This window comes from Melospiza melodia, chromosome 8 (genome assembly GCF_035770615.1).
Source record: "Melospiza melodia melodia isolate bMelMel2 chromosome 8, bMelMel2.pri, whole genome shotgun sequence".
NCBI lineage: Eukaryota > Metazoa > Chordata > Aves > Passeriformes > Passerellidae > Melospiza > Melospiza melodia.
Genome location: NC_086201.1, coordinates 7914347 through 7933966, shown reverse-complemented (window position 1 = coordinate 7933966; position 19620 = coordinate 7914347). Strand labels below are relative to the sequence as shown.

The 19620-nt window shown below is 39.0% G+C and overlaps 1 protein-coding gene across 2 annotated transcripts in view; it reads right to left on the bottom strand.

Moving 5' to 3' along the window:
• DPP10 (dipeptidyl peptidase like 10) overlaps positions 1-19620 on the bottom strand; it is a 437009-nt gene that overhangs the window by 119901 nt on the left and 297488 nt on the right. For both annotated transcript variants that reach the window (XM_063161640.1, XM_063161639.1), the window contains exon 4: positions 7553-7647. In XM_063161640.1, the coding sequence (XP_063017710.1) occupies positions 7553-7647 (95 nt within the window). The remainder of the gene's footprint in view (positions 1-7552; positions 7648-19620) is intronic.

Sequence of the window (19620 nt, the reverse complement as noted above, 5' to 3'; positions counted from 1 at the left end):
GACGGGAGAAATTGCTGTAATCCTTGAATTGGTTACAGTCCACACTACTGCATAATTCTGAGACAAAATAAATGTAGGGTTTTTTAACACTTTTGCACTGTCTTCCCTGCTTCATTCACACACCTGTCAGCCACTTTTCCTATATTGCTGTATTTGACATAATTTCACTTTTTCAGACATAAATGATCCTTATTCCTGATCTTTCATTCCTCACTTGACCAAATCTCCCACTGACTGTAAAATCAGGTCTAGCCATATGAAACACTGTATTTCGAGGTTTCTTTGAAATACTTTCTGTGCTAAGAGTTTTAATTCTTCTCCTGACAGTGATGCATGATGTGATGACCTCAGTGGTCTCACTGCCACCATTGCAGTAAAAGCGAAATCCAGGCAAAAAGACAGAATTTGAACAGGCTTTTGTCCTTCAGCTTTACAGTTTCATGCTCTCATCCACCTTTCAGGAATTGCTAAAATATAATTTTGCATGGAAAAGAAGAAGTGGCTTTTTCCATCTTTACATATGGGTGATTAAAATGGAACATAGAATTCCAGTGGACAATATTTTCCCAAGTTTGATTTCCAATGTCAATATTTCTTTCTTTTTCTAACTTTGTATGTATGTGTGTTTTCCTGTTAAAAATAACTGTTATGGTGGTGTTTAAGAGAAATTTTAGTCTTGGTTCAGGCTCTGCATCCTCAGCAAGGGCCTCTAATAGCAGCTCTTTTTATTTCTCCTGTTTTCTTAAACCCTAGTTCTGAGCTCCTGATGTACTGGTGACTCTCTTCATCTTTCACATACTATAAAATTTTGAGGCTATTAGTTTTGTGGATTTTAACTACTATGACATTTAAATCAGTGCCTTATTCATAATCTTTCAAAAACATGGTAAAGAGCAAACAGATGAAGTTATCTGTAATACAGTCTAGCCCTGAGTTGTAAAAATATTTTTATAACATGTATGCTTTACAGTCTTCTTTTTCCATAGTTTCAGTTGCATGGTTTTAAGTGAGATAATATATCATAGTTAAAACAGATTTAAAGAAATGTTCACTGTTGTGGAATCTGCTTAATTGTCTGGTTTGGGTTTTTTTCCTTTGGGTTTACCCCTCCTGCTGTTTCAGTTTCTTGTGCTTCTATTTTCCCCAGAAACTTTCATCTTCCACACTCCTGTTATTCTCCTTCTCCAGCATTTTAGTGCTCCCTTAACACATATTTAGGCTTTATATTTTTTTTATTATTATTATTCATCCAGAATGAAATATTTTAGGATCTTCAAGACTGTTGTTTTAGTCTTGGTGGCAACCAGGACATTATACATCCCTTTATTGCACATCTACATCTGTATCAGAAATTTAACTTGATGGTGTAGTGGAATCTCATGGGATGGGGGTTCATCAGCATTCACAGGTATCCAGCTCCACTTATCAGACAGGCATTGGCCAAATGGCATAAAAGGAGTCAGGCAGGATGGAATTACAGGAGCTGCAGGAGGAGAAGGCATTTGGCAGGTCACAGTTCCCTTGGGAGGCACTGGCAGGCCAGGAACAATGGGATTCTCCTTCACTGCCACTGCTGTGACCGAAAGGAGAACATGGACCATGAGAAAGCAGCAGAGAGTGGAGCAAGGCTGGAAACAGGGAACCTCTGAGAAAGACAGGCTGTAATTAGAAAAACATGCTATAATTGGAATGATGAAAAATTTGGGTTTCCAAGGTTACGTTTCTTAATTCCGTGCTTCTTGTGTCACCTGAGCAGTTAATGTAGACCCAAAAATCCTGCAATGCCAGGTGCTGGAACTGTTAACCCTCAGGTTTCCTATCCAGTTTAAAAGACAAATGTGCCTTAAACCATGACCTCAGCTGACTTCAATGCTCTCAAAAACAGGAACCAAATTCCCCAAACCCACCTGGAACTGTGGGATATAAAAACAGACATGAACCAACCATGAGGTTTGCACCACCACCTCACTGATAGACAATAACCTCTAACCTGTCAATCACAGAAGCTTTTCCCCCTCCATTTGCCAGGACAATTGACATAGTTAACCCTTAACTATATCAAGGAACAATCTTACCAGGAATAGCATTTAGAGAAATCCCACAGAGTTGCCGTAACCTGATATTTTCACTTTTTTTACAGTGAAACCTCCTTCTTGGACAAAACTTGGACAAAAACCAATTGTCACCACCTAACCAAACCACAGTGACTGCAAACCCTTCCATCTGTCAGGCTTTCCTACCTTGATGCACAGTGGTGCACTGCAACAATAAACCCTTCCTCATAAAAACCCCTCTGCTTTTGAAAAGACTGTGCTGAGAGGGTTATTGGACACCCAGAGGAGCATGGGAGAGTAGAGAGAATGTTACAATATTCATAATCACCTATTTACAACATGTGTGGGTCATTAAAATGTCCAGTGTTGCAACAACTATTAATATTTATGTGGTTATATAATGTTATTTAAGGTATTTACTATTATTCACCCTTTCATTAATCTCTTATGCAAGGTTCTTAAAATACAAGCATGTAACCTACTCTTGCAATTAAATCTACATTAATCAACAAAAGAACTGTAATTGCATTATGATGCTGCACTAAGTTTCATTTCAAAAGAGGAAGGTGGTGTGGTGGGGAGCACAAAACAAAACAAAAAAAGTATCCAAAGGAAGAGAACAACAAGGGCTGTTTATGAACAACGCTCTGCAAAACACCACAAAATAGTCCCTGCCAAAAGCTCTGCTCACACTGAAGCCCTCATTCTCTGCTTTTGGCTGCAAGGCCTCCACAGGGCTGTCACAGCTGGGCTGCCACAGCCTGCCCCTGGTCCCTGAGCGGGACTGCTCCTGCTCTGTCACCTCCTGACACCAATAGCAGGCAGCAAGGCCTTCCCTCTCCATCTTTGTGTAAAAGATGGTCCTCAGTAACACAGCAACACAACAGGCTGCAGGGTGAGCTCCTGAAAAGCCTCTGGAAACAGGTTTGAAACTCAGCAGTAATTGTTTGCTGTGCACCATGAATGCAGCTTCCCTTTGAGCTTGACAAGAGTTGTGGAAAGGCACAGAAATCAAAGGGCACAGCAAATCAGGAATTACTGGGGGTTGGAAGAGTACAGCTGGACAGTTTTCACAAACTGAGAACAATTCCACTTGTATTGCCTGGTATTGGAAACAAACCAACAGATTCAAAATTTATCCCATCATGCACACTCCAAAGCCTGGAGGAGTCCCAGTGGACTCACTTGTGACAGAAGACCCTGAGTGTTTCTCAGGGTGTGTGCATGGAATCTGAATACAAATACCACAAGGGAATCTGAATACATGCACCACAAGAGCAGTGAAACTGAGGACTAACAAAAGCCTTACCACTTTCAAAATTATTGCAGCTTTTTAAAGAGGGAGAAATGAATGCAAAACTTCTGCAGGTTTCTTTCAGAGAATTCAACACACTTGGAAAGTTCCATACCAGAACACACAGTCCCTACACACATTTTCTATCCTCTCTGTGCTTGCTTTTTCTAGTAGATTTTGTGTTTGTAAAACAGGCTTGAGAAGCTGAGATAGAATAAAGAACCAGATGGACAACTTTCCCTTAGCTAAAGGATCCACGTGGCCCTGCATTGTCTCCTCTTCAGCTTGTGACTGGGCTGTGTGTGAACTGATAACCTGCTTTTACTGACCCTAAAGAACAGCTGATGGCAAAGGCATTCAACAAAATGCTTGCTAAACACTGAAATTTCTTAGCTAAATGTGGCATAATGCCACTGATTTTGGAAGTGTGAAGTGCAATAAAGTATTGCCAAACGCTGAAAAGCTGGTAGGTTGTCACTTAGGATCACAGTGATAGGCAGCCCAGGCAGATGATAGAGAACATATTGTAATCATGTATCGAGGCAGCATCTCAAACACCAGGATGCCACACAGTGATTAATGTCTAGGGCTTTTTCTGGCTCCTCTTCATAGGAGACTGGCCCAGCCTCCAGCTGTGAACATTTATATGCTGCTGGCTAAGGATATTAACTGTTTATTAGACAGCTGAAACAGGAGGGACTGCATGGATACAGTCAGAGGAAAATGTGTATTAGAAAACATCCTTAAATAATAACACCCAGAGATGTCAACAAATATTCCTTGTGCTTTGCAACCTACCCTTTTCACTTATGGCACTGTATTTGTTACCCATAACATTGCTTTACTGACAGATTAATTATATAAAGACCAGACTGTTTTACTAATTGATTACAGAAAAGGATTCCGTCCCAGAAGAATGCAAGAAATTTTTCTACTTCTAAATAAAACCTGATTTAGATAATAAAACCTAAAAAAGGTACTTTATTTCAAGAACTTGGGATAGATACTTCCCCTGTGTAAGAGAAGTGGGCATGCCAGAATGACAAAACATCAGCCTTTCTTCTTTCCAGGTGCATGACTATTATTAATGGTACTTTTAAAGGTTGGGGGATTTTGTTATCTTTATATCTGTTAACATAGGGTTTTTTTTTTTTTTATATCTGCAGCCTGCTTTTTTGATGATACACCTACTCAGTGAGCACTGCAGATTCTCATTAGGGCTACCTGGCTCCTACACAATAAGCAACACAAAGAAGGATAAAAGGTGTGTACTTTGCAGGAGAGTGGCAGTCTCCAGGATGCAAAAGAAGAGCCAGCGATCTGTGCCCAGTGGAAGATTGCTTCAGGGGCTGAGCAATGAGGGGAAAAAAGAAAATCTCCTCTGAGCTGCTGATTCAAACACAGTCCAATCAGGGGTGACAAAGAGTCATTACTTGCCCCTTTTCTCTGCACAAGGAGTTTATCACAGCAGTTCAATTCTCCATGGACAATTATTAACATTACTGCGAAAAGCCTGCCATTTCTCTGGCTGCTTGAGCAAAGGCAAACAGGAAAGCAAACGCAGACTGAAATCAGACTAATAACTCCCATCAAAAGGTGACTCTTCCATGACTAAAACCCTTTGATAGGGAAGAATGAAGGAACTTGCATTGCCACTGCCTGTGTTGGATCTCTGCTGTAGTTTTTATGAATCCAAGACATCTCTGCAGAGTCATTAAACCACCACCATTCTAATTATGCACCGATGATTAAGCAGATGTGACAATGAGCGAGGAAAATGTTTGATTAATGATCCAGGTGTCTAACTTTAGAAGATTACATTTAGCACTGCAAATCTGGGGACAGTCAAGCTCAGAAGAACAGGAGAGCTTTTGATTTCAACTTGCCTCAGTAATGTTATCCTGTTAGGATTGTTGGCCACCATTTCAGACAGCACAGAACATTTCCCACTGTTCTCTTCCAAACATACACCAACAAACTTGCTGGGCCTTCTGCTCTGTTTTCAGCTTTTTATTATCCTTCCTCCATGTGAATACTAATTGCTGGAATTGACTATTTTTAAGTATAACACTCTCAACTTTTGACTGTGTAAAGAGAGGAGGTCTGCAGGAAAAAAAAATACATGTAGGTTTGTTTTTTTTTTTCACCCATAATTGCTAAATGGTTGCTTGAATATTACATATTTTGGATCAGTTTCCCACACTTCTAATCAATAGCAGGTATCTAGTGTCTAGAGCTCACTTGGTTTGTGTGAATTGAGGATAAATCAGTTCCATAAAAAGCCTAGGGAAAACAACTTTGCAAAAAGAGGCGACACCCCTGGTGTGAAGCAGCCTGTCCTTCCCAACCCATCATCAGTTGGCAAGGCTGGGGTGGCATGATGGCCTGAAGAGCCTGTCATGCTGGCACCACACTCTGGAGCACAGGCCAGACACTTCCAGCCAGAAGTGCCTGGAATCCTCTGTGAGGAGACTCAGGCCTTGGCATTAATCTCAATTCTGCAGCCGGGGATGCCCAAGCAGCTGCTCAAGCTCGAGGATGCACTGAAGGCACCACACAGACCTGGCACAGGCCTGGCTGGCCAGGCAGGGGCTCACACAGCCTTGGTAAATGGCTAACAGGGAAAGTGCTTCCTAATGCCTGAGGGTTTGTACTTTACAGACATTCAGCCTTCCACTGATGGCTGTTTTAGCTTTTTAATTTTTCAGATTCTGCACTGCTTTAGTGTTTAGTTCTGAGCTTCATATTAGGGGATAGTAAGCTCTCTTCACAGAGTAGGGAGACAAAACAATTCCTTCTCTAGCTGGGGACCAAGGACAAATGACCCAAATTTCAGGCCCAAGAGCCTAAACAACAGTGGACTATAAGTGGACAATTAACTCCAATATGCAAATGGACCAGAACTTACTAAAGTGTGAGACCTCATGATCGGTCATCTATTTTTTTGACCAATTTTGGGTTCACCTTGGGTGCAGCCCTGGCTGGGCTCTTGTGCTGCCCAAGGTGGATCCATTGAGGCCCTTCAATAAACACCCACTTTATTCTTTACCTCCATCTAGGTCAGCCTTCACAAGGCATCGCCACCCAGTTTTAATTGTGTCTGACAGCCTTTTTTGGGCTAAGAGGTTCCCTGAGGCACATCCCAGCATATGGAAGGTGCAGCTCACAGAAGGGGAGTCACACACACACCCACCCATTAAAATAGAATTCTCTCCTCCATCCTTCTCCATCTTTACACTGACCTAGGAAATCAGCATCAAATTATTTCTACTGAAGTTCTACTCTCCTCTTTCTTGTTTGAGGAGTTAGAAGTAAAGGTCACCTGAGGCTTTATGCTTTGAAAAGAGGAATCTCTATCAGCAAAGGCCAGGAACAGACCAGGAATAAAATCAGCCTTTGCCAAAGAGCGCTGATGAAAGTGAATCATCCTTTTGAGTCTGCAGGTGTAAAAGATTTTATTAAATTAAAAGTACAGGGATTAACAATAACAGCCAGTGGTCTGCATGGAGTATTTATGAGGAGAGATTGACAAGCCACACAATTAGGCTGCAAAACCCTGATAAACGAGAATTACAGGGTGGAATGTAAGTGGTATCCCTGAGAATAACAGTGCCAAGCAGAGCAAAATAAAATGCAGACTAAAGTATTAAAGTACTTCTTAGCAATTACTGCTAGTCAGAAACCATTCTTGACCCTTTGCTGGTCAAGAGGAATAATCCCCAATCATCTACTCAGCCATTAAAGCACAGAGAAACAACTAAACCAGAGATTAACATGACATTTTTCTTTCCATATTTATTTCTCTTAAGGAAAATATTCCTATGAATCTTGAACAATTTCCCTCTTTTCTAATAGTGAAAAACTCTCAACATTTAAGTAGCATTCCCACCTTTTATGAAACATGTTTTCCTGATAGACATCAGGTAGATTCCCCAGAACATATGCCAAGCACAATCCACCCTTCAGATGGTCTGAACAAAGCACAACCAACAGCAAATCCTCCAACATCTTGGTTATTTACACATAAAAAACAAATAACTTCATTCAGAAATCATTCACTGACAGAAGAAAGGATTATATTTTTCATTTATATGCAATTTAGTCTAAGTCATGAACTTTTAGATATTACTCTCTCCCTCCTATAGCAAGAAAAAATGTTAGCAGACTTTCACTGGGAAAGAAGCAGATAATATATATTACTTACAAAAGTTGTGTTTTCCAGTAATAATGTAGTTGTATTTGTTTCTACATTCAGTTCAACAACATGTCCATTCCTGGTTTTATACACCACTGCTGTATCTGCAATGACAAAGAAATGAGCAGTCAGCAAACACTCTGACAATTTAATACCTCTGTAGAGAGAACCAGCAGGTTAAATTAATTACAGTATCCTTGTTACTACACACAAACAAGACAGAAGTTTTGTTGATTTGCCTCATGAGCTTCAAAATTACCAGTTTATACCCCCATAGCATGCTCCCCTCATTCAATACATCTATGTTTTGGCCATACAGCAAAGTAAAGTTTTGCAAAAAAACCAAAATATTTTGTTGAACATCATATTCACATCTCCTCGGAAATTATTCCAATAAAACTTCTGTACTGGTCTGTATTTCTGGTGACTAGATGGACAAAGTTATGACTATTTTAAGACAGTCCACATTCTGTGTGATTCATGCTGGGCTGCAGAATACTGAATTTTCTTGTGAACTGAATATTAGCAGTTCACACAAGCTAACACAAGCAAAGGAGGGTTAAAGCAAAGTAGGTCCACTTGAAAAACATTTAAAACATTGTGGAATGAACTTTTTCAACTTTTTCCACTCACTTGATTTACCATTTCTTTCATGAAAAAGAATCCAACACATGTCAAGGAAAAAAAAGAAATCTGTAATTAATTGGGATTTCTATGAAAAATACTTTGCATTTGCTTGTATCAAAACCTGCAAAATTACCAAGAAATACACAATTACTACATCAGCCTTGAGTTAAAAAAAAAGTTCCAAATTTTCCACTATTTGTTACAAGATTGAATAGAGTGCTGATTCTCTCAGATTATTCAAAACCCATGTAAGAGATTTGTATTTAATTAAATGAAACAATTTTATTATAACAATATAAAAAGCATCAGAAAAATTCTAAATTAAGCCTAAAGGAAATACAAAAGAACTTCCCTGATCTTCAGTAATGTCTGAAAAATTCATCACAAATCCCTGAATTTTATGAAGTGGGAAGTCAACATGACTGGAGAAAAAGGTTATGCTATCATAAAAAAAATTCTTTGCTTATTCAGAAAAAATGTAGCTCTATTTTAATTGACTCCACAGCAACTCAAGATATCCAGCCCTAGTGAATGTCCTCTGGTAGGTTCTGTAAAATTAATGAAGCCTCATTTGAAGAACTTACTAAGCTATTTTAGGGCCATGGCTGGAAATGGGGTGGGATTGATGGAGTTTAGGACAGGCTTGTTAGAGCTGCTTTTTAGGAAGGCAAACCAGATTGTGAATTGTGGAATTAACAGCAGTTCATTTTAAAGAGAAAATATTTCAGATATTCATTTTGAATAAAAAGGAACAGCACGTCACAGACAGTTATTTGGTTTCAGGTTACCAGTTACAGAACATGGCTGTTTCTGCAGCTTCCTTTAGGCTATTTTGCATTTATTCTTTAAGGAACCCCAGCACTGGAAATCTCCAGTGACACTGGATCACAGTGCTGAGTTTTATAGAAAGAAATGAAGTTGTCTAAAGAGCTGTCCCTAGTTACGATTGAACCATATTGGGAGAAATGGCATAAATAACCCAGGACGCTGAACAGCAGTGCTCCAAACCATGCATTTTGACCCCATAGATGACACCAATGTGCTAAAATCCAAATAGGTACAGAATGTGACTCCTTCTCATTTATCTACTCTCCTATGTGTCATTTGCCAAGAAGATTTATAGCACTGTGCCTCATTAACTAATCCTACCAAAAGAAACTCACTCAAAAAAGCACTTTCCCTTAAAATTCCTAAAAGGACCACAAATAAAATGCTTAGTCCTAAGGCTCTTCTTGCAAGTCCTTCAGAAGGTATGAAACAACATTTAGAATGGCAAATACTGTGAGAGACATAAATGAAAGCCTTTGTTCTAAAGTTAGAAGAAACTTTACTCAATAAATCAGAACAGAAAACTGAGTCAGACCTCTTGAGAAGCCAGGCTTTACTGGGCAGGAATTATACCTCTCTTTGAACTTTCACTAGTTACCTCCTGAAGGGCAGAAATCAAATGAATGCTTGCAAAATGTATGGTGCTTTGCAGGTGAAAGATTATACCAAACTCCCATGTAAACACAGAGCATAACAGTCTTCAAAAGTAATTATAGAAATTAATATGGAAGTCCCATTCCAAACAATATTTTTTTCAGGCTGGATAATGTGATAGCTGATGATCACACCACATGACAATGATTTTTTTCACTGATTGCTCAAATGTTAATTAAGAGCCATAAACACAGGGATTTTTTGAAAATTTTGTTAGCTAGAGTCAGAAATTCTACAAAAGAAAACAATTCCTAGTCCTTAGCCTCATCCACTTGCACAGCTGACGGATTTTTTATTTATTATCTTGGTGCCTTCATCAGAAGAAGGTTCAGGGACGTCTGACAGTTCACAACGACATTCAGAGAAGTGGAGTCCTTAATTCAAAGAAATTCGCATTTAGTTTGAAACAAACAGTAGTACCATGTGAAAAGCTCTCAGCTGGGCACAAATTGCAGCCCTGAGGAGACATATTATTGATCTGAGGACATCACCAGAATAAAAAACATCCTGTCTTCAGCAAAAGAGAATGTGAGGAAGCCTCTGTAAAGAAGATGTGCTATTGAGTCATCAGCCCTGGATGATGCACACAAAAACAGCCGTGAAAACAACTGATTGAAAATTTCCTAATTCTAATAGTTCTCAAATTTCTGAAAAGTTTGGAAACTCCAGAGCCGTGAATAGCTGATTAATTTATTCTGTTTTACTAAAACATGAATACAGACAACTAAGGGTCTGTATGTAAGCTATCCTGACATCAGTACCAAAGAAAATAATGGCACTATAAATCCAGGATTCTCCCCACAAAAATAATGGCTGGCAATATAATTAACACCTAACAGCACTTTACAGAACATAGATCTTGTTAAAAAAAAATTGAGAGTGCTATATTTGATAGAGGCAACTCTGCTGAAACTGTGTATTGGGTTTTCATCCAAGGTATTTGATTTATTTTATGACCTCCAAAGCTTACATTAAACAGAATTAATGGGAAACACATTAGGAGGATTAAAAACAGCATCACTAAAAAAATAAAGAGGTAGACAGGGTTATTATACACAACTATGATTGGAAGAATTGATTGAATGGAAGAATTGATTCCATCTTGATTCTGACCTTATTTCTAAGGCTGACTGAGAAGCAGTGGACACACACCCCTGCAGGACAACTTGATGCTCAACAGGTTCTCTACAACTTCTTTGGCTTTCACAAAGAATGCAACATTAAATAAAATATTACATGAAAACAAACTCAAACAAAATTCTGGGATTGTCACAGCAGAATAAATTCACCTTAGTCAGCAACATGCTCTTACAGAATTGTACTTGCTGCAGAACCAACAGGAATTCATTGTGAAGCTAAATGTCCAAATTCTTATACTATTGTATGTTTTTAAAAGTTAATATTTTCATCATCTACCCTATCTCTAGGCAAAGAACCTGGAATACACATTCTGCTGACATGATTAATCCATACATTTTAAATCACAGTTTGGATAGATATAAATATGGCCCTCAGTGACAGCACTATTACATAAATACAGCACCATGATAATCTCAAGTTTGTTTTTTTTTTTAAATAAAAGCAATATTTCTTATAAATAGGTTCACTAAGACTATTGTTTCTGGTTTAGGTTCAACACTGCTAAGGGTTTAGTTTAAGATCAGGGTATGAGTTGGCAGGAAATGCAGCTCTGTACTGTACCTGACATAATATAAATTGTTCCTGGGAATGGCAAAGTACAGGCAAACTATCATAAGATGAAAAGAAATCAATGCAAAACTTTTCCTACTTGACAAGCAGCTTGACCTCCATCAATTTTGCAATAATTTCTTTCCCTCCATTTATTGAATTTACCCCCATTTATTGAATTGACAACAGGCTACCACATCCTAAATGCTACAGAACTCCTTTGTAGCACTCACAGTTACACAAGCTATGTTCACATGAACCAAAAAAAGAATCCAAGACCTTGTAAATACCAATGAAAAATCCTGTATTATTTAGGGGGGGAATGGAGTAACTTCTAGCCTTAAATACATCCCCATGCTGCAAATCAATCCCTGAATTGTTCTAGTGCAAGAATTTGGGCCAGAGGAACCTTTCGTGATTTATCTTTCTGACAGCAAGACACTGAATGGTCGTGGTTTATTTGAAGAGTATAAACTCTAGTTTCACGTGTCACTGAAATTAAGCAATTCATCTTGTTATTTAAATGACACAGACTGAATTGAAAGGACACACTGCCACACACTTTCAAACCTCTTGAATTTCAGTCCAGTGTTCTATTCAGTTTCACATCCATATTGATCCAAATTTTATTAGTTGGAAGCCTTCCTCCTTTATTGGTGGTATTTTCATCATTAGATATGTATGTGACACAAAAAGCTCCAGGCTGCTAATCACATTTATTCTTTTTCTGCCATGGAGTCTCCCTGCGTGCCCTAAGATGTTGACACAGGTTCTATCTCTGTAATTCAGCAGCAAGTCAAGAGAAGGGAGGTGTGTCCTTCATGTGAATGAGCAAAGGGGGTGTGAAATGTTTTGGCATTTCTGCAGGTCCCTAAATCTGGGATATTTTACAAGAGATTGTAAACCAATAGAGATATGAGACCAAGTATTAAAAGTCTTCTGTGTTGTACCTGGAAAGATCCAAAAGCCTCAGGAACAAGTGGGGCTTCCTTGATGAAGTATGAAAGCAGGGATCCTGCCCTGGATGAATAAGAGTTTATGAAAATACAGAGATCCATCACAGGCTTACTAAAGCCACAGGACTTAGAAGATTACTGAATCTGAGCCTCCACTATCCTGTGAATATTTCATCTAAGCTAGGCAAGACTTGCATTTCTACCTAGTCTATTCCATTCTCAGAGGTTTGAAGTGATGATTTTTTGACCTATGAATACACATTGAGTTATTCTTTAGCCTCAGATAGACATCATGGCAGCCCAAGCTTATTATAAAACTAAAACCTGTAAATCTACATTGCCATCATGTTCACTGAGATTATTCACATTAATTTCTGCAGCTGCTGGCACTGACAAGGAGTAACAGAATTAACAGCACTTTTGAGTGTAAAAAACCTGATTCTTACCAAATTCACAGTACAGTTAATGTACATTTTGTGTGCCGAACAAAATTTTGACAAAATATTTGCTAGATTTTTATTACTTGTTGATAATAAGGCTTATTTCATGGCAACTTGTGTGGATTGATCAATTTGAATGGAAACAGGCCAAGACCAACTTGCTAGAACCTGGACTAAAAGTGGTTTAGAATTTACTAATACTGATATTGAATGGTTTGACAAAAAAACCTGATTTATAAAGAAGGTGCACAGATTTCTAATTGCTGGTTATTTGCACAGAGCGCTGTAAATCTTAGCCTAAGCTAATTGTCCAAAGGAGATCAGCACTCAGGCAGTTTTGTGCATAGAAACCACTGGGTATTAAGGCAATTTATCAAACAGTCTTGAGAGAGCAAGTAGTTTCTAAAAAAGTGGAGGAAAGAGAAGGAAATAATTCAGGCAATGCTGAAAATCTGTTCCATAGTATCTGGAATAAGGAGGCCTCAGGGTAGTCTTCTGAAATTGCTGACAGTGTTAACCTGAAGATTGCTAATGCTTATTTTCCCACTGAAAATATTTACCAAGTTTCAGTTTGTTTAGCTGAAATTCTGCTTTGCAGCACAAACAGCAGCATTAGCAAGTCACAGTCCTCCTCTTCCTTACATTTCATGTTTTTTCAAATGCAAACATGCAAAAAGGTTGATACCTTGCAGTCAACACATATGTCAATCAGCCTTTGCTGTACATAGTATTATTAGAACTGCAGATGGCATTTCATCAAACTGATTATAGAAAATGTCATGCTAATTAAAATAGAGAATGCTTTCTGATTTAATAAACAGAGGGTGCTAGACAATTCTTTGTCTAATGAAGTGTTTACTAATTAAATAGTCATTTACAGAGATATTAGAGATACAGACCAAATTGCAATATGTTACTAAAGTCACGTGTCAGCTGAGCAAGATTTCCACTGCTCTTCTAAAAGGTCAGGCTGTTAGTAATGCCCTCAAGACAAAAATTATTCTGGACTAGTTTTATAATGCAATGTACTCTTGGAATGTAGTCCTCCAGACAATCCTTTAGTATTTAGAATATTTCCTATTTAAAATGGCTTGCAAAGTTGTACACACAGGTAATTCCAGTTCTTTCTGATCCCTACTTCCTTTTCCCATCTATGCCCAGTGCAAACAAGCCAAAAACCAGACAGAGATCTTATGGTGCAGCAGCTACAGGAATGGAGTGGCACAGTGAGAGCAGCACCCTGCCAGGCACAAATTAATTAGCTCTGCTCTTCCCACCTTCTTGAACTTCAGAATGAATTGGCCAGGCATGGACTAACCTAGAAAATTCAAATTTCCATCCATACTCAATCTAACTTCCCCTTTTCCTAATCTGGTCATTGGTTTGCAAAGCAAGTCAAGCTCAATTCATGCCAATTTTCAGTGGTCCCAGTTACTCTGGCATATTGATGTATGAAAATCTTAAACTCTGCTCAACAGCCAATATTCATTTATGAAATCCATTTCTTCCCTGTCATGCAGCTGCACAGGATTCATGCCTCAGTATCACACTATCCCCATGCCCACTTCAGACAGAACAGAGGGACCAGACAGCTCCTGAATATTAACAAATCCACTGGGGGATTGATTTACAGGAAAAAAAAAAAGGAAAAAAAGAAACCAACAGTGAAATATACAGTGCAGTCAAGCCCAGCTTCTGGAGTTTGAAAGATGAGGAAAGATTCACTGCAGAGCTGTGGGAGGCAAGATGGAGGACAGTGACCAGCAGCCACAGGTCGTTATGTCTGTGACAAGCTCAGCTGGAGGAACATCACTGTCTGCTGCCTAAGCCACTTCTAGACACGTTGGAAAGGTGGAAACACAAGGGAATTACTGCACAAAGACAACAAAGGTAGAGGCAGATAAATTGAAATGCAGGTGGCCACAGAGAATGCAGCTGAATTAAGCTGCAGCCACTGTCCTGAGGCTCTATCCAAACATGTCCTGCAATCCAGGTGTGCTGTCAGCTCAGTTTTCACAGCAAAACTAAATCATATATTCCTCTGCTATGTACTGCCATGGTAATGGAAAGCTGTTCTAATTTAGAAATTTCCAAGTTTTTCCAATAAGTTTATCAAATCAATCATAACTTAAGTTGTGACTGTCTGAGGACTCTGGTCCTGCTATCCTTGGCACAGAGCAGCAACAGCTTGTGGAAGATATTTCTTCTCCAGTCTTCCTGGATGAACAAATTGTCATGCACTTCTCCTCTGCTCCCCTGGTACTCTGCTTGGCAGTGAGCAGAGCACCTTTACATGGATCTGCTCACTCAAAACTTGTCAAATCAAGGCTGCCCCAGCAGGGTCTGTCTCATTTTCTGTTTCAAGAGCACACTCAGAATAACACAGCTACATCTGAGCTTCAGCCTACCAAAATCACAGTCTGCAAGCAAGATGTTGACATTGGTAATGGAGTTGTCTATCAGCTAAAAGAAGTTGAAAAGAAAATAAGAGTTGTGCCATAATTATTCTCCTAGAAGAAGAATTAAGTCTCCCTCATTTTAGAACACAACTGGTCAAAGCAGTACAAAGTAAATTAACAAAAACAAATGAAAATGCAAAGATCTTAGTGCATGCCAGCATAAATGGGAGGCAGTTATCTAACCCAAAGAGCAATGAGTTGATGGACTAAAGCACAAAATGTGACTTTTTCTACCATTCCTCCCCATGCTTTCCCTATCCCACTATTCATAATGCAAAAATCTCCATCTGTATCTCTGTCATTACTTGGAGGAAAATGTCAGGGACATTCATTCCCCTCCTTAAAGCAAAGCACTAAACATGATTTCATTGTGTTAAAAGCTAGGATAATAGACTTCAGTCTAGTAGTCCATTCCAATTTGTTTGAAATGCAATTAACAGTACATCAGCACCAAGAGAAGGGGAGGGGAAGTGGTTGCATTCATGACACAGCCTTCCTTCTAGGCTACATCACTGCTTGAGTACCACACAACTTTGGGTACCTACACTTTTCTTTAGCCATTGTTAATGTTAAAAAAAAAGAGACAGAGGCTTCAAATTAGAGAAAATGAAAAGGAATTTTAAAGATGATGAGTGTTGAAACTTCTAACAACACTTTGGTTTTCCCATTCCTAGAGTCCACATTACACAGTGACGGTGAAACATCAAACATTGGTATTTTGCCAGCTCTAAAATTCTGACAAAACTCCTTGGTTTTCCCAGCTACTTGGGGACATTTTTGCTCTCCTGCATTGCACCAAGAGCCATTACTGAGCCAGCTTGGCAATGGACTCAGACAGCTGCTGTCCAAATAGCGTACATGTCCCTGGACTACTGTGAAAATTAGGGGACAAATTCTCCGTTTCAGTCACATATCCCATTCCAGCCTCTTCCCCAGAGGGATAACAAAGTACCACAGTAGAGCAGCACTCCTCTGGCAGCGTTGGAAGCTGACCTTCCTGCTGGGCTAGGGCAGATGGAGCAGGGACAGCTCCGCTCTGGGGCCGGCAGCGCGGCCTAGGCCGGATTTCACACAGGCTGCTCAGCTGGCAAGGCTGCACTCTGGAGAGGACAGTGATTGCAATGTAGGGAGATTTATATGCTTCTCTACTCCTACATAGTTGCAAATCTCAAATAAAACAGAGTATTTCAGCTTGCAATAGGAATGTGAACACCCTGTGTTCTACGCTTCTGCGTGGAATCACTCAGGAGTGATTCCAAATAATCAATCCTGAGGGCTCCCCATCGTCTCTACTTCTGCAGTGCTCCAGATGAAACTGGCATTTCCTAGAAAAGCCCAACAAGTGAGAAAATTAAAATTCAGTGGCTGTGCAGATATTCCAGTACAAGGGCAGTCTCTGGAGCAGCCACAGGGCTGCAGTTTCCTCACTCCCTTTAGTCCCCATGAGGGAATCTCAGCAAGCTGACTCAGGCAGAGCTGGTGGCTCAGTGCCCAGCACCACGCTCAGACATGAAAACATCACAGCTCTGATACCCACATGGCCCTAGGACTGTCCTTAACAAGCTCTAACCCAGCTCCTGGGAGGCTGGCACACCCAGCAAAGCACATCCAGGGCAAACAGGGTCATGGAGTAGGATTTCCAGCTCTACACTGACAATGCTGAATTTTTTTTTTTTTGTTTTATTTTATGCTACCGAAGGACAAACAAAGAATTTTATTATAAAAGTAAACAAAGGGAAGCAACTTTCTGTTCACAAATGTTTAACTTGCTTCTTCCAATTCTCATTCTGACTTATGAGAACAAGATGTTGAGTAAATGAAGATCATTAGAAGAGTTATCATGCACCCAGTAATACATAAATCACACCAAGGCACTGTTTTGCAATTTTATCTGTATCTTCTTATGAACCTTAAATACTTGTCTATATTAAATTATTTCTACTGATTAGTCAGTCATCTGTACTTTCAATAGAAAATACAGATTCAAGAGTCACATGTGCCATTAAGAATTTTTGCCCAGAAATATTAAATTCTGTGTATCTAAATTCAACTCACAAAATGAAAGCAATTTAGGCATTGTTTTCACATGTGTTCATCACCTACCATAATACTGAAATTCTTGGGAAATAACCATGCCAGGTAATTGGAAAATGAAATGGTGAGTGTGTAGGCATCTAATCAGCATAGATATGGAAACACAGATTTGGCATCAGCATTTGAAAACACTGGCAGAATTTCCTTTGGATTCCATTCATTTTGGATGCCATTGTTTCATCTGTACATGTAATTCCACTGTTCTGTTTGCAGGATCACCAGGACAGTGCTTGGCTGCACCCACCAGGTCCTGCCCTGCCTGGCACACTCTGGGCAAGCCCTGTGAGAGCAGAAAGCAGCTTTGGAGAGTAAATGACCCAGGAAAGTGTCCTGTCCTCAGCATCCAAACAGAAAACTAAAGTGTAAGCTCAAATTCCCACAAACAAGCCTTGTGATCAAAACACATCAGCATTAAGCTTGTCACACTGGCCTGGAAAAGATTCTAAATTGCATTTTGGAGCACTTGCCAACAGATTTTATTTGGCTCAAAGATGAAGTCTCAGTTCCAAAAGGAAAGAGACACAAGCAATTAAGTCTCTATCTTAACATTATCATCATGTGCTTCACTTTGCTTCTTTCAAAATTACAAAGGTGACACATTGGTAAGGGACATTTTGTGCAGCTTATCTCTACAATTAATTTGAAATAAAATGTAGCTGAATGAGAATATTACAAGAAGAAGAAAATCAAGGAGAGGTTGAACAATGGAATTCTTGGCAAGCCAGCAACTGTTCTGTACCAGCATGAACATTTAATGGCAATTTGACAGCATTCCCAACAAATGGAGGGGCACAGGCCTCCTCCAGGTGTGATGTGAAAGTGAAACAGTAAACCTATTCTCCATGCTTTAGTCATACATGAGTTTCAAAGAATAAATATTTAAATTATGTTTCCAGATTTATCCTAATAATTATTCCATAGAATTACACCTCCTACCTGCTTCTGATCAGAGAATTCAAGCAATTCAGCTTTTATTTTCTATTTGAATTAGGCTTCCTGATTAACATTATTATTCATTTTTTTAGTTTTTGGTTTTCCCTAAGTAAAAGTGTCATTTTTTCATTGAAACATTAACTTCATCAGTAAGTCCACACTTGCTCAATAACTGCTTTAGACACACAGAAAATATTGTGTTCAAAGTTTAACACACCCATCTGGATTTCTTTTATTTTTGTACCATAAAAAGGGAGGAAAGTAACTGCAAGGATTGAACAGAATAGAGTGCCATAGCTGAAAAATATATACCTGATTATCATAATTAGCAATTATTAACTGGATCTAGAATAAGCACCATTACATTATGAGGAAAGCCCCAGTAGGAAGATTCTTGAATTTTCTCCTCTACTCCATTATCAAAGATATAAAGGCATGCAAGAAGGGCTGATCCAAATACATTAGCAGGAACAAAATTTGTTTGGGTGTAACTTCGCTTTTGGCAGAACATCCATATTTTCACACCTAAGCATTTTGCATTGGAAGAATACAAAACATCTTTCTAAATGAGGGATTTAAAATTTGTTTACACTTACTAATTTTTATCATCTTTAGCAAATATTTTCCTGATGGTGGAATTGTCAAACAGATTTTGTTATTTTCATTTTTCATGCAATTAAGAAACACAAACCATTCATCCACCTAATTGAAATACAGACAAAAATGATCCCATATTTCTCAATTGCAGATCACTTTTAGTAGTTCTGAAGATAAACTTATTCCAGTTTACAGGTTGAAATTTAAGTCATTACAAGGAAGCCACTTAGTAGTTCAAAATACTCATATGAAGTATATGAATTTGATATTGCTTCCCAAATTATATATTCCAAGTACATAAAGGCTGGACCGTCAGAACTGATGGAAGCAGAATGGATTGCACTCATTTTATGCAGTGCATTCAGGGATTTCAGGGCCAAAAGAGCTCATTATGTACTTCTATCCTGAATTCTTTCAGAGCCAAGATTACAGGATTTTGACCTGAAATTCTGGCACCAGGCCTATAATTTCCTGTTGGGTTTTCCTTTATGAAGGGCATGCAGGCTTGTTTTAAACACTTTAGTGGAGAACCCACCACAGCTCTTGATACTATGAGCTGACAAACTAAAAAAAACCAAATCCTACTAGGATGCCATTATTTGAAGACCTTTCACTATAATAATGCCTGGGGGGGAATTAGCAATAAAAGAAATCCATTTAATTTTGCAGTGTAATGTGAAGCACACTAAGGTGATGCCAGAAATTGGAGCCTGTTCTGCTCTGCTCTGTAGAGTGCCCAGTTCAACTGTCTGAATCCTGTTTATGGCACTGAACAATTCACTGCTGGGGCAAAAACACAG